Source organism: Plasmodium vinckei (assembly GCF_900681995.1).
Source record: "Plasmodium vinckei vinckei genome assembly, chromosome: PVVCY_13".
Classification (NCBI taxonomy): domain Eukaryota; phylum Apicomplexa; class Aconoidasida; order Haemosporida; family Plasmodiidae; genus Plasmodium; species Plasmodium vinckei.
The window spans coordinates 2,119,477-2,134,819 of record NC_051305.1 but is presented as its reverse complement, the minus strand read 5'-3'; the positions used below and the strand labels follow the sequence as shown (position 1 = coordinate 2,134,819).

General features: G+C 23.8%; 4 protein-coding genes across 4 annotated transcripts; 2 read left to right on the top strand and 2 right to left on the bottom strand.

The window, feature by feature from the left end:
- Positions 1-1,105: 1,105 nt before the first annotated feature.
- PVVCY_1305980 (kelch protein K13, putative) lies at positions 1,106-3,322 on the top strand (the record flags this gene model as incomplete). The annotated part of the gene is made up of 1 exon (XM_008624269.1): positions 1,106-3,322. The coding sequence occupies one exon, from the start codon at positions 1,106-1,108 to the stop codon at positions 3,320-3,322; it is 2,217 nt and encodes a 738-aa protein (XP_008622491.1).
- A 965-nt stretch (positions 3,323-4,287) lies between these two features.
- PVVCY_1305970 (UDP-N-acetylglucosamine pyrophosphorylase, putative) lies at positions 4,288-6,003 on the top strand (the record flags this gene model as incomplete). The annotated part of the gene is made up of 1 exon (XM_008624268.1): positions 4,288-6,003. The coding sequence occupies one exon, from the start codon at positions 4,288-4,290 to the stop codon at positions 6,001-6,003; it is 1,716 nt and encodes a 571-aa protein (XP_008622490.1).
- Positions 6,004-6,258: 255 nt separating this feature from the next.
- Positions 6,259-7,562, bottom strand: PVVCY_1305960 (conserved Plasmodium protein, unknown function; the record flags this gene model as incomplete). Its single annotated transcript, XM_008624267.1, has 4 exons — positions 6,259-6,381; positions 6,484-6,513; positions 6,608-6,685; positions 6,855-7,562. 4 exons carry the CDS (start codon positions 7,560-7,562, stop codon positions 6,259-6,261), a joined length of 939 nt encoding a protein of 312 aa, XP_008622489.1.
- Positions 7,563-8,547: 985 nt separating this feature from the next.
- PVVCY_1305950 (DNA repair protein RAD5, putative) lies at positions 8,548-13,149 on the bottom strand (the record flags this gene model as incomplete). The annotated part of the gene is made up of 3 exons (XM_008624266.1): positions 8,548-11,741; positions 11,857-12,828; positions 12,939-13,149. 3 exons carry the CDS (start codon positions 13,147-13,149, stop codon positions 8,548-8,550), a joined length of 4,377 nt encoding a protein of 1,458 aa, XP_008622488.1.
- Positions 13,150-15,343: the final 2,194 nt, after the last annotated feature.

The following is a 15,343-nucleotide window of genomic DNA, read 5'->3' as shown; positions in this document are numbered from 1 at the left end:
CTATTTATTTTTACTTATTAATTTTGTTATTTTTTTCATTTTTAGAATACTAAAAAGGAATCAGGTTAACGTAGAATGTAAATTTCATGAAATATATATGCAGATGTTTTATCACATTTTTTATTTATTCATTTTTTATGTTATAACAAATTATTATTCGGAATACAGATTTACATTTTTATTTTTTAAATATATACAAATGTATATTTTTTTTTTACTAATTTATTATAAAATTGTAATAATAAAATATTAAGATAAATGCAATAGGCAGTGGCATAAAAAAACAAATAAAAAAAAACACTACATATATTTATGCATATGTATTTTTAATAGAAAAATAATATATAATATTTTTTCTTTGCCATAAATATTATGGTAAATATGCCATTACAATATTCGAAAAAAAATTTTAGATAATAATAATATTATAAATAAAAATGTTTATCATAAAAAAAATTATATAGTTAAATTTAATTTTATATTATATTTTCGAAATTTGCGTATTTTACTTTTTTGATATATATATTTTGTAATATATATTTTTATATGCATTTTTGCTATTATATGTAAAAATATATATTCTTTTGTATTCATTTATAAAATTTATAGATATAATTTGTTGTTTTTTTATCTATGAAAATTGTACGAGTTTTCAAATGATAAATAATATTATGAAAAAGAAAATAATAAATATTTAATTTTTTTTTATTATTATTTTGCGGAATATCGCCAATATATTATTTTAAAATTGTTTTAAAAGTAGTATTCCTTTGTATATATATAGTGGCAGATATCTTCAATTTTTATGCCATATCTTTTATGTTTTTGATTTTACTCATAAAAAATATATATTTACATATAAAAATTTCCGAAAATTTACCCATATAATAATACTAACCGTTAGAAAACTAAAATTAAAAAAAATATATAATTCCCGTAAAAACAGACGAAGAAAATCCCAACATTATCTTTGTGTTAATTTATGGTGGGATATGAATTCATATATATCTATATCTACGTAAATTGATATTGATAAAATAGAGTGTATGAAGTTATTATAATATTATAGCTAATAGATAAATAACAAAAAATTGTAAAATAGACGATGGAGGATGATAAAATAAAATCAAACAGTATCTCTAACTTTTCAGTTACATACGAAAGAGAGTCAGGATCGAACAGTAACAGCGAAGAAAGAGATATAAGCAGTGATGAAAATGAATCAAATTTATTTATGAACTTAACTGGTGACAAAAATGAAAAAATAGAAGATAATAGTAGTTTTGTTAATATAAAGGATAGTTTATTAGAATCCATAGATTTAAGTGTTCTTGACTCTAATTTTGATTCTAAAAATGAATTTTTACCTAATAATTTTTCTAAAAATTTAAATAATTTAACTAAAGATAATATTGGTAATAAATATTTAAATAAATATTTGAATAAAAATGATCCAGCATTTATGGCAATGAGTAAAGATAACAATTCAATAGATTTGAATGCTTTAAATGTTTCTAACAATAACATAAATGGAAATAATATTGTTTCAAATGATGGTGGTAACAAAAATATGCATTTAAAAATTGGAAATAATAATATTAATGGTAGTACTGGTGCACCAACTAATAAAAAAGAATTGTTTATGGATTCAGGAGCAAGCTCAATAAATATGAATGATGATAATAGCACAATGCATAATGCTAGAAAATATAAAAGTACAAATAATATTAATGATACATATGAAAAAAAAATAATTGAAACTGAATTGAGTGATTCTAGTGATTTTGAAAATATGGTTGGAGATCTTAGAATTACATTTATTAATTGGTTAAAAAAAACACAAATGAATTTTATAAGAGAAAAAGAAAAACTATTTAAAGATAAAAAAGAATTAGAAATGGAAAGAATACGATTATATAAAGAAATAGAAAATAGAAAAAATATCGAAGAACAAAAATTACAAGATGAAAGAAAAAAATTAGATATTGATATATCTAATGGTTATAAACAAATTAAAAAAGAAAAAGAAGAACATCGAAAACGATTTGATGATGAAAGATTAAGATTTTTACAAGAAATCGATAAAATTAAATTAGTACTTTATTTAGAAAAAGAAAAATATTTTCAAGAATATAAAAATTTTGAAAATGATAAAAAAAAAATTGTAGATGCTAATATAGCAACAGAAACTATGATTGATATAAATGTAGGAGGCGCACTTTTTGAAACATCTAGACATACATTAACTCAACAAAAAGATTCATTTATTGAACAACTATTAAGTGGAAGATATCATATAACAAGAGATAAACAAGGTAGAATATTTTTGGATCGTGATAGTGAATTATTTAGAATTATATTAAACTTTTTAAGAAATCCACTAACCATACCTATACCTAAAGATTTAGGAGAAAGTGAAGCATTATTAAAAGAAGCAGAATTTTACGGTATTAAATTTTTACCATTCCCCTTAGTTTTTTCTATTGGAGGTTTTGATGGAGTTGAATATTTAAATTCTATGGAACTTTTAGATATAAGCCAACAATGCTGGCGTATGTGTACACCCATGTCAACTAAAAAAGCATATTTTGGTAGTGCAGTATTAAATAACTTTTTATATGTATTCGGTGGTAATAATTATGATTATAAAGCTTTATTTGAAACAGAAGTATATGACAGATTAAGAGATACATGGTTTTTATCTAGCAATTTAAATATTCCAAGAAGAAATAATTGTGGTATTACATCAAATGGACGAATATACTGTATTGGTGGTTATGACGGATCATCTATTATACCTAATGTTGAGGCATATGATCATAGAATGAAAGCTTGGATAGAAGTTGCACCATTAAATACTCCGAGATCTTCAGCTATGTGTGTAGCTTTTGATAATAAAATTTATGTTATAGGTGGTGCTAATGGTGAAAGATTAAACTCTATTGAAGTATATGATGAAAAAATGAATAAATGGGAAAAATTCCCATATGCATTATTAGAAGCTAGAAGTTCAGGGGCAGCTTTTAATTATCTAAATCAAATTTATGTTGTTGGTGGTATTGATAATGAACATAATATTTTAGAATCAGTTGAACAATATCAGCCATTTAATAAAAGATGGCAATTCTTAAATGGCATTCCCGAAAAAAAAATGAATTTTGGTGCAACTACTTTATCCGATTCTTATATAATTACAGGAGGTGAAAATGGTGATGTTCTCAATTCATGTCACTTCTTTTCTCCAGATACAAATGAATGGCAAATTGGCCCATCTTTGCTTGTTCCAAGATTTGGGCATTCCGTTTTGGTTGCAAACATTTAAATAATCAAACGATTTGGCATGCACAAAAAAACAAAAAAATAAATATACAGAATAAAAAAATTAGAGAGCATCACTTTTTCCATATATACGCATGTGTCCAGCATGGGGTATTACATAATGATATTCTAGGCAATATATAATGGTGCATTTTTTTGTTTTTTTCGGTATCAATTTGTAATGTTTAGAAGCGTAAAATGATATTCCTACATTGTATTAATAACTGTGTGCATGTAAATTGAATGAAATAATGATGGCACAACGAATCTAGCCATATGTACATAAATTATGTTTGTTTATGTTTGATGTACAAGAATATGAAGTAAGAATGAAGTTAATCATTCATCATAATATTGCATTTTGTTAATTTTTTTTTCTTTTTTTATTTCAATTATATGCTTTCATTGTATCAACAAATTTTGACTTTTTATTTTTTTAATTTCATATATCCCTTTTGCTAATCACAGGGAATTATATTGAATTATACCCAACTGATTTATAAAATTAACATATTCGTTTTTAAGCGCAATATTTTTACTATTTTACGTACGCATATTGTACGTATATTTCCACTATCCGTCTATATATATTTTTTCATTTAAGCCAATTATATTAGAAAAATTATCATTAATTTTTTTTTATATTATCCTCAAACCCTTCTCATTTATAATTGCGAATTTTTAATCATTTTATGTGGTAAACAATTTCGAAAATTTATTTCGCATGTTGAAGCACGTACCTATAAATATGAGAAAATCGCTAATGTGAAAAAAAAATTTAATAATTTATCAATAAAACGTTATCCTAATATTTGCACCATCATTGAAAAATAAAACCAATAAAAAAAAAATAATAATATTTATTACCATCTTAGTCAAAATTTTACTCCCAATTTTATTTCTATTCCTTATTTATTTCGTATTCTCTTTTCAGGCGATTGTCATTGACCTACATTAGATTCATATCATATGGAACAAGTTTTAAAACTGTTGGAGGAATATGATCAGAAAAATTTAGGGAGTTACTTTAAAGATGGGCATATTGATAATATTGATCATATAAACTTAAATGATTTAAAAGAATTCTTAGAAAAATTAAACAAAATAAAATCCAAAGACGACGAAGTAAAGAACTATAAGATAAGCGCCCCCAATATTATCGACCTGAATAATAGTATATATGAACACCAAAACTTACAAAATGGAACAATAATTAAAAATATATATAAAAATGATAAAATAAATAATGAATTAAAACAAATAGGATTAAAATGTATTAAAGAAAATCAAGTAGCAGTTATATTTTTAGCAGGGGGGTTGGGATCACGACTTCATTTAAAAGAGCCAAAAGGATTACTCCCAATAACACCTATACTTAATAAAACATTTTTTCAGTTTTATTTTGAACAAATTCGATTTTTACAAGATTATTGTTTTTTATTTTTTGAAAATGAAATAAAGTCAGATAACAACGATTTCCATAATAATACAAATTGCTACGATGGGAATACTAGTAATGATTATAAAAAATGTAATGACAATAATAGAACAAATAATTGTCTTTCACAAAAAGAGAATAACCCTAATAATATAAGTGATAAAAATAATGTAAAATATAATTATTTAGAAAATGCAAATGAATCAGTTAATATATATATTTATATTATGACATCTGATTTTACTTATGATCATACAATTAAATATTTACAAGATAATAATTTTTTTGGTATAAACAGCAATAATGTTAAAATTTTTAAGCAATGCAATAACTTTATTACTGACTTAAATTTTGATATTCTTATGAAAAATCATAATACTGTCCTAACAGCCCCAGGGGGAAATGGCACAATTTTTAAGACATTGGATAATAATATGATAATTAATGATATGATAAGTAAAAATATTAAATATATTCAAATTGTAAGCATTGATAATATATTAAATAAAATAGCAGATCCCGTGCTAATAGGATTATGCTCATTCTATAATTGTGATATTGTTAATAAAGCAGTTATAAAAAAAGAAAATGAGGGAGTTGGAATTTTTTGTATGAAAGAAAAAATAAATCAAATGTATGATGAAAATAAAAATATGAACACCTATGAAAGTCCTGATAAGGACAATCCTTTTTGTGTGTGTGAATATACTGAACTAAATGATGATATCCTACAAAATTCTGAATTATTTAAATATGGGAATATATGCCATCACATATTTTCCTTAGATTTTTTACAACATATTGTTAAAAATAAAATTTATAATAATATGGAATTACATCAAATATTAAGAGAAAAAGAATACTATAATTTTACATCTAGTGTCCCAAATAATAATATACTTACCAAATCAAAAGTATATTGTTATGAATATTTTATTTTTGATATTTTTAAATACGCTAAGAAAATATTAGCATATGAAGTATGTCGTGATAATGAATTTAATCCAATAAAAAGTAATAATAATGGTGATAGTATATTAAATGCTAAAATAAGTTTAAGTAATTTACATAAATCGTGGCTTATAAAAAAAAATTTTAATATTATTCAAAGCACCCAAGTAAATAATAATTTTTGTGAAATATCTCCTTTAATATCGTATGATGGATTGTTCTTTTTTAAATTACCAAAACAAAGAGATATACAATTACCATTTGTGCTTGATAAAGACACTTTACAAGAAAATTAAAAAATATAAAACTCAAGTTTTTGGATATGTAGAGACAAAACTAATAGTTTATTAATTAATTTTTTTTGTGTGTAGCTATAAAAAATCATAGCTAAACACATTTATTGGAATAAGTATAAATAATTCAAATAAAAAAAATATTTTTATACAATATTTAAAGCGGTAATGTAGTACGATCAAATACTGCGCATACAGACAGCACTAATTTGGCCATTTTGAGTAAAAATTTGTCTTAATATATATATTCCTTCAATTTCAAGGAATTTTTCGCCCATCAGGTAAAACAAGGGGGTCCCTAATTTTCTTAGGTTTTGCAAAATGATTGTCATACAATGTTTTTTTATGCTCTTCGCTTACAGCTGGGAATTTATCTCCAACCTTAAAATGAAGAAAAATGAAGAAAGAATAAAACAACACAATTAACACATTATTACGTATGTGCTCATTATATACGCTCCTATTATGAATATTTATTTATACCTTTAAGTTGAGCTCCTTGGCATGCCCCGCCTAAAAAAAGGGAACAAGTATATATACATACATTTATATAGTATTTATAGGTAAAAGGTATTTCCGTTTTTATTTGATTATATATATTTTTTACCTGAGCCATTATAACAAATCTTGGTTCCTGATGTTTATCTTTTTCTTCTAATTTTTTATCATATGGGGATCTATTTTCCTGTGTGTGTAAAAAAGGAAAAAGTTTTACATTACAAAGTAAAAAGAAGGAGGATAATATTTTAACGAAAATATAAACATATTTTCGCCTACATATTTAACTTTGAAAATAATATATAAGAATATAATTTATTAGTGCTTATTCTTTTACTTATTTTAACATTGCTTACCTCAATATTCATAATTGTGCCATCCGAATGTACATAAAATATATCACAGTTAAAGGAATCATAGTCAATTTGTTTTTCTGGTGGTAAATGCTTATTATATTTTTCAATAACTTTTTTAGTATTAGCAAACTTTGATGGATCACCATATAATAAACTTTTTAATTTTTTCCTTCGATATAAATGAATATTAGTGGATGGATCACCATCTTTAATAATATCGTCTAGTGATGGGAATATATTTGATTCACTTTTTTCATTAGTAAATTGGAAACCATCCTCTCTTAATTTCTTTTTGATATCATAATTTACTGGTTCAAAGCTACTTATAATGTTTTTAAATGGGGAAAAGTAAAATAAGTTGGACATAGGACTTGCTGGTTTTTTTGCATATTTGGAAAACTTTTTATCATTTCTTATATTTAACTCATAAGCGTCTAGTTTTCTTTCTGGTCTTTTATCATTACTTTCATGTAATCTACTTATATTTATCCTTTTAATGTTTTTACCATTCCCGTCGTTTTTTTGGTATGTATTATATTTAACATAATAATATGGGTATTTTTCTCTTTTTTTCTCATTTCGGAAACTCGTTTCATTCACATATGAGTAAAGAATATTAAATTTTTTACTTGATGATAATTTTACATTTAAATAAAATACAAGAAAAATTACACAAATTATTGTTTTATGATTTAGTAACCAACACATTTACTTGTAACAATGGTGATATTATATATTTATGTTTCGTTCTTTTTATTTTTAGTCCTTGCACGTATAAACATTTGCTAAATACAAAAACAATTTTATTCAGTTAAAGGAAAAAACATAATAGCATTTTTGATGCTCTTCAAAAGAAGTATATATACATAAATCTATCCCTTATTCGTAGAAAAATTTCATCATCAATAAAAAAAAATATACACATATAAATCAATATATATAACTATATTAACCCATATAACACCTAAAAATATATTATAATTAAAGAACTTGCTAGCATTGTGCCGAGTAGAGACATTTTTATATATTTTTTAATTTATATTTAAATACTATTTAACTTGGATTTTTTTCTCCATACTAATATGTATTATATTTATATTTTTTAATTAGATATATTTAAAAGAAATTTAAAGTTATCATAAGCACAGATAGGGCTATCAAATATGTTGGTAAAATTATTCATGTATATAATATTATGCATATATAATCAATGCTTAAAAAAATGCAAACACTTTCATTTATATTATTAAAATAATGATGATATGTTGAAGCCACAATGAGGCAAAAAAATTTTAAAAATAATGAATTATTTGTTTAAAATATATTGTACCAAAAAATAGTATAGTAATAAAATAATAATACATGCAAACCTTTCAAAGAACACATATTAGCGGCAATTCTTAATAATGTATATAAAGCCGCAATTCATTAGATATTTCGATTATATTACCTACCTACAAAGGAAGGGAGGTAATACTTGATATCATACAATTGTGTTTATTAGAAAGATGAATATGCATACACAAAAATAACATTAATATTGAATAACTTAATTCACATTTAATCCATTTAATAATTTATCTATTGTATATATATTTCATAACTCTTTAAATATATTGTAATGATTTTGTTGATTCTTTCCATCTTGTGTGTCTCCTTTTTTTTGTACTATCAAATTTGTTACATTTCTTTATCAGTTCCAATCTTTGAACATAAGTATAAAATCGTCCATTCCTAGTTTTTGGGTGACTAAATTAACATCTGTATTTATTTTATTTCCAACTTGCGCTAAACATTGATTAGCTGTATATTGTTTGTTTTGGTGTATTTGCAAAATTCGTTCTTCGACTGTTTTTTCCAAAACAAATTTGTATATATTTACATCCTTCAACTGTCCTATTCTATGTATTCTCTCAAATGCTTGATCTTCAATAGCTGGGTTCCACCACAAATCCATAAGATATACTTTTGATGAAACTGTTAAATTTAATCCAACTCCTCCCGCCTTTAATGAACACAATAAAACCTTTCCTGATTTATTTTCAATAGGAATATCACCAGTTGATTGACAAAATCCAATTCCTGGTTGATATATTTTGCCTTTTTGAATGTTAAACCAATAAAGTGTGGTTTTCCTTTGCTCATATGTTAATGATCCATCATATATTTTATTGGGGATTTCATGAAGTGTTAATAATTTTTCAATTATTTTAAGAAAACCTATCCATTGTGAGAATACAACTATATGAAGTTCATTTTTTATATCTTCTTTTATATGATCAAATAATATTCTTAATTTAGTAGAATATACAAAATTATCCTTTTTCATTTTTTTTAAAAAATCATCTAAAGGCGATTTATTTTGTTGTAAAGTTTTTAACGATTTTAAACTTATATAATTATCACATCCTGGGCATTTCTTTTCTGCTATTTGTGTTAAATGAAAATAATAATCTGCACACTTTTTACACATTATATGTAAGCATTTACTGATTAATGGATATACTGAATCTTCTAAACAAATAACACATTGCATAGCTGTACCATTTTTTAGCATTTCTATTTCTTCTTTATAATCACTGTTCAAATTTTTCGAATTTGACGATTTTTGCAAAAAGTTGTATATCAGAGTATCCTTTTTCAATACTTCATTTTTTACTGTGTCCCTTTTCAGTGTATCTTCTACTTTCATGCTTGATGATTTTACATCGATACTCGATTTGCCAGCTGTTGAATCGATTGTAGATGGTGCTATTTTAGAATTTTCTCCATACATTTCATTTATAATATCTTCTTCATTCCATTCTTCAAAAAATGGCTTCGAAAATAGTAACAAAGGATGAGAACAACATTGCCGTAGCCTTAGAAGTAGTTGTAAAACATGAGAGTAGTGACTTAATACATTGCCATCATGCATATATGTATCAAATTTTGTTTTACTTCTATAAAATATAGCTCGATAAAAATCTTCTTCTTCTAAAGAAAATTTTAATTTTAATATATGCACATTTTTTTTCGGTAAAGTAATAATATTATATCCATCTCTTGTTTTGGAATTTTTTGTTCTTCTTAATAAAATAGGAGAAGATATTTTTCGAACTATATCTAATGCTATATTTAATTTATTTCTATTTACATAATCAGCAATTTCTTTATTCCACCATTCAATATTACCATATGGTTTTATTCCTAAAAATCTCAATAAGGGAAATATATCGTATAAAGAATTTTGTATAGGTGTTCCTGTTAAACACCATTTTCTTTCTCCTCTTAATTTCCAAACAGCAATTGATTGAATTGAATTTTTATTTTTAATAACATGAGCTTCGTCAATTATTATTCTTCTCCATGTTATTTTATATAATGGATATTCTTTCATATTATTTAATACTTTATTTGTTTTTTTATCACCATTTGAAGGTAACATTGAATTTTTCCCATTATTTAATCCTGTTTTCATAAAAAAGCTGTTTAATTTCCTCTTTTTAATTCTATCACCTTTTCCTTGCTCATTGTTTGACCATCCCTCGAATTTATCAACATCTTCTAGTTTCTCATTTGATTCTCGTTTTTCTTTTGTCCATTTTGTATATGAGAATTTGCTTTCTATGTTGTCTTCGTTTTTTCCCTGCCCATCAGCAGTGGAGTTGCTAGAAAGATTCTTATTCCACGTATTTTTATATTCAGAAACTAAAGTTGAATATGTAGTAAGAACCACTGAATATTTTGACAATAAATCGCTATTTATATCTTTTGAATTACCATAATATATATATGAACTTATAAAGCCTTTTTTTGTATGTTTATCTATTTCTTGTTTCCATTGATAAATCAAAGCAAGAGGTGCAATTATTAATGTCCCACCTTTGTTGTAATTAAATCCCTTTATTGTATTTTCAATCAAATATGTAATGTTATTTTTATTTTCTACAATATTATTTTTTATATGTAATTTATTTTGATAAATATCATGTGCTATTAAACCTATACTTTGTATTGTTTTACCTAAACCCATTTCATCCGCTAAAATTCCACCTCGGAATTGAGGAACATATTGTGGATATGTCAAAGATAAGCATCCAGTTATTTTATTTACATAAAAATATTTTAATACAAATATTAATTTTCCTTCTTCATATATTTTTATATTAGGTATAAATGCATGTTCTTCCCACATAGGATTTAATGGCTCTTTGTTTCGAATATCATTATCATCATCATTGTTATAATCTTCGGTCTTTATTAGTTTCTTCTTATTACTTATTTCGTTCATGTGGCCATTTTCTTTGTCACTTTCATCTTTTATTTTTATATCCGGGTTAGAAGGCTCATTCTCTGTTTTCATATCCAATAAATAAATTTCACAGTCATGTATGTCTTTATTTACATATACCTCTTTATCTATATATACCTCTTTGCCTACATATGCCTCTTCAGTTGTATATACTTCTTTATCTACATATACATCTTTATTTGTATATATTTCTTTATCTATATATACGTCGCTATATGCACGTATATCGCTATCTGAATGCACTTCTTTATCTACAGATACGTCACTATCTACAATATTACTTCTAATAATTTGGTCCAAGTCAATTTCCTTTGTCTTTTCCCCTTTGGAGATATTTTCCTTCAGATATTCAGGTGGATTTTCCTTTAGGTACATCCACCATATTCCTTCTGCTTGGTATGTTTTTAACGTGGGCTTAAAATATACACTATTTGGATAAATTTCTTTAAACTCCTCGAGTAAATAACCACCTCTATATTTTTCTTCGACAAAAACAAGATTCGTTGTATCTTCGTTTTTTTCTTCTATTTCGTTTTCGCTTGTTGTATCCAAAATTTCTTCGTCGTCCTTTGCTTGAGAGGTGGTAGACGAACCTACGAAGTTCAAGAGGCAAAAACTAGTGAAATACAAATTCGATACAATATTTGTATGCAAAAATGTAGACAAATATAAGTATGAACATATATTATATCATCTCAATTATAATACCTTGTGTTCCCCCTTTCAATGCAATATCTAAAGAAGTGGCATTGTTAGTGTTGATAGTTAATGATGAACTTTGATATTTGTTGGAGAAAGTACCATTATTTTTCGAAAAGGTTTTTCCGGTAACTATTATAGTATTCAAATCATCAAAAGAATCGGCGCTTACATTTTTTGCCAATCTTAATGGTGTAATATTTAATTCTTTAAATAAATTATTTACACTTTGCTTGATTAAAGAATTATATTCATGATATTTATGTACATCTATTTTAAATGAATCAGGATATAAAATAACATGCACAAATGTCTTTAAACTTCCACCAAATTTAAAATCAGATAATGATATTTTTTCTAATTTTATTTCTATTCTTATAGCATTTAATACCAAAAGTACACTTAAAGTTTTTGATAAATGACTTTTTAATTTTGATACATCTCTATTATTATGTTTAAGTCTTATACATGGATATCCTTCATTAATATCTTTTAAAACTTCACATTTATATTTATCCATTTCTACATATTTTTTATCTGATGATAATGTATGATTAAACTTATTATTTTCCTGAGATACCATATCATAGCATACAATAGAACAATCGTCATTACTTTCTTTTTTTTGTTTTTTTTGAGGTGCTTTTTTTTTACCTTTTTGCGTTTTATTTGGTATATTTCTACCTATTATTTTTATATAATCATTTGAACTAATATAATTATTATTTATTTTTAAATTATACATAGGAGAATATGATCTCTTAGTAGATTTGGGTGTTATTTCATAACTTATACTTATATCTTTATCATCTTTAACGTCGCATATTTCGCTAGATAATATAATCGAATCTGTTTCTATACAACCTAAATAATATTCAAAATAAACACCTTTACCTCTAATTAATTCTCCATCCTTATTTAATAACTCTATTTCGTCTATCTTATCATTATTGTAAATTCGTGTATCACCAATTATTTCAACTAAAATAATGTTAATAAATAAAACAATATGATATAAACATTTACACCAGTGAAGTAATATACATACACAATTACAAGTTTACTAATTGTTGTGTTTTTTTCATTCTTACTGTCACTACTCGATTCTTTAAATGTATTGTGATTAGCTTCGTTTCTCGAGCATTTTTTAAGACTATTTATTTCTTTTACATTAGATGATTTACAGCCATTGCTGTTTAAATTCACAAGTTCGATAACGTCATCGCCATAGTTATATTTTGATGCGCTATCTGATTCATTACAAATATTATTTTCACATTTAAAATAATTTGAACTAGTCATTTAAAATAAAAATATTTTAATTTAAAGTTTAAAAATAAGAGAAATAGAAAAGGATCATCGCGAAGAAATAATATATGAAAATAAAAAATACGACAAGTGCGCATAATAAAATTTTAATTTAATAAAATAAATAAGTACTAATATTTTCCTAATGCTACAAAATTATGCTTTCTTATGCAGTATACCCTAAGGCAAATTTTTATGTGATGAAAACAAATTAATTTGACAAAATAAAAAATTATTTCGTTTACTCATTTAATTATATTTCATTATACTATGCTTTTCTTTACAAAATTTGCTGCTTCGCATCTATCTATTATATATTTAATATATATTATACATATCGCTGATTAGAAAGAAAGACATGGAACAATGTACCGGCCCTTTACATATATACTTGTGAATATGTAGATGCTTAAAAATAATATTAAATAGAAGAATTAATTGAAAAAATTAAGAAAATCCACAATATTAAAGTCATGAAAATTTTTTCATTTGTTTCTCCCTTACATATATAATTTCAAATTGTTCTTATTTATAATAAAAAGAAAGACAAAAAATCATTTTAGTTTTTTCAAATATTTTCAAAATGTGAGAGAAAAAAGAAAGAAAAAATAATACACCCCAAACTAGAAGTAATCATATTATTTAATTATAAAATACAAATAATAATTCCTCGATTTTGTAAAAACAAAAAAATTACAAAAATACCCATAAATGACAAATATACATACACATCGCTAATACGCTTAAATTGTATATAATAATAGCTTAACATTTTTTTTACCCTTTTGTTTATGAAAACTTATAAGCTTATTAAAACGAAAAATTATAGTAAGAATATGATAAAGTATTCTGAAAGATATAACTATTTTATAGTATGTTATATATTTTTTGTTTTATTTATGATTATAATACGAGAAAATACTTATTCTTTTTATTACTTTTGTTTTCGTGTATATTTGTATGCAACTATTAAAAATACTGTGTGTTTGTTTTGTGGCAAAAAAAAAAGGCATTTAAATATTTCTTTATATTTCACACATAAGTATAAATAAAATATTTACATTATTATAGTTTTTTGCACGAATTTTATATTTTTTGTATTAAAAAATATATATTATTTTCATTTATTTTTTGTATTTTTTTTAAAGAGAAATATAAAAATTGTATTTCGTAAAAAAAAATAAAATAAAAAAGTGTATATATTATGTATATATTATTTTTTTACACTCATTTATACACTTATGCACTATTTTTTATACACATATTATTTACATTTATTCGCATATATTCCCATTTAATTCGCTATTATTCGTATTATTCGCATTTATTATATCTTATTAACACATTTTGAAGTAATTAAAAGAAAACAAAAATTAAAGTGTAGCCCATTTTAACGTATTACTTTAGTGTAACATATTACACATTTATGTATTATATATTATAATATATTTGCTATGTCCTTTTTTTTCGTTAAGCTTATTAATATTATGTATATATTTATATTTTCTTTTAAAGAGGAAAATACATATATTTTATGTTTTTAATCATTAACGAATTAATATATATACATGCATATATTGTATATATACCGATTATTTACAAAAATTTCATACGTATTCTTTTTTACATAAAATCCAAAAGATTAAACATGGATTTAATTTTTTCGTCGTTTTTGACTTATACATATTAACTTTAGTAAGATAGATAATAAATAAATTTATTGTGTTTAAAAAATAAAATAACCAAAGAAAAAAAAAATATATGAAATTACACTTAATATTATGTGCCTATTACGCACTGATACAATTGTGACTAAAATATGCGTATTTTTTTTTGTCGCATTAAATAACGAATTAATATGACAAACACGCACATATGTGTTAAAATACTAATTCATATATTTAAACATATATACTTTTTATTTTACATTTTTTTTCCATCTTGCCTCAATGCTATTTATATCGCAAATGTCAGTTTAACACATTTTCGTTCGTAAGATTACTCAGTAATTGCACATATATATTACAGATTATGAAAACGTGCATTTATGGTAAGATTGGTGTTATTTTTATTTGAAAAATTATGATAATTATATCTACAGAATACATTTTTTAAGTGTAATAAGCACACACATTTTATTAACATAAAAGGGAAGGAATATTTACATGTATGCATACAAAATACATGC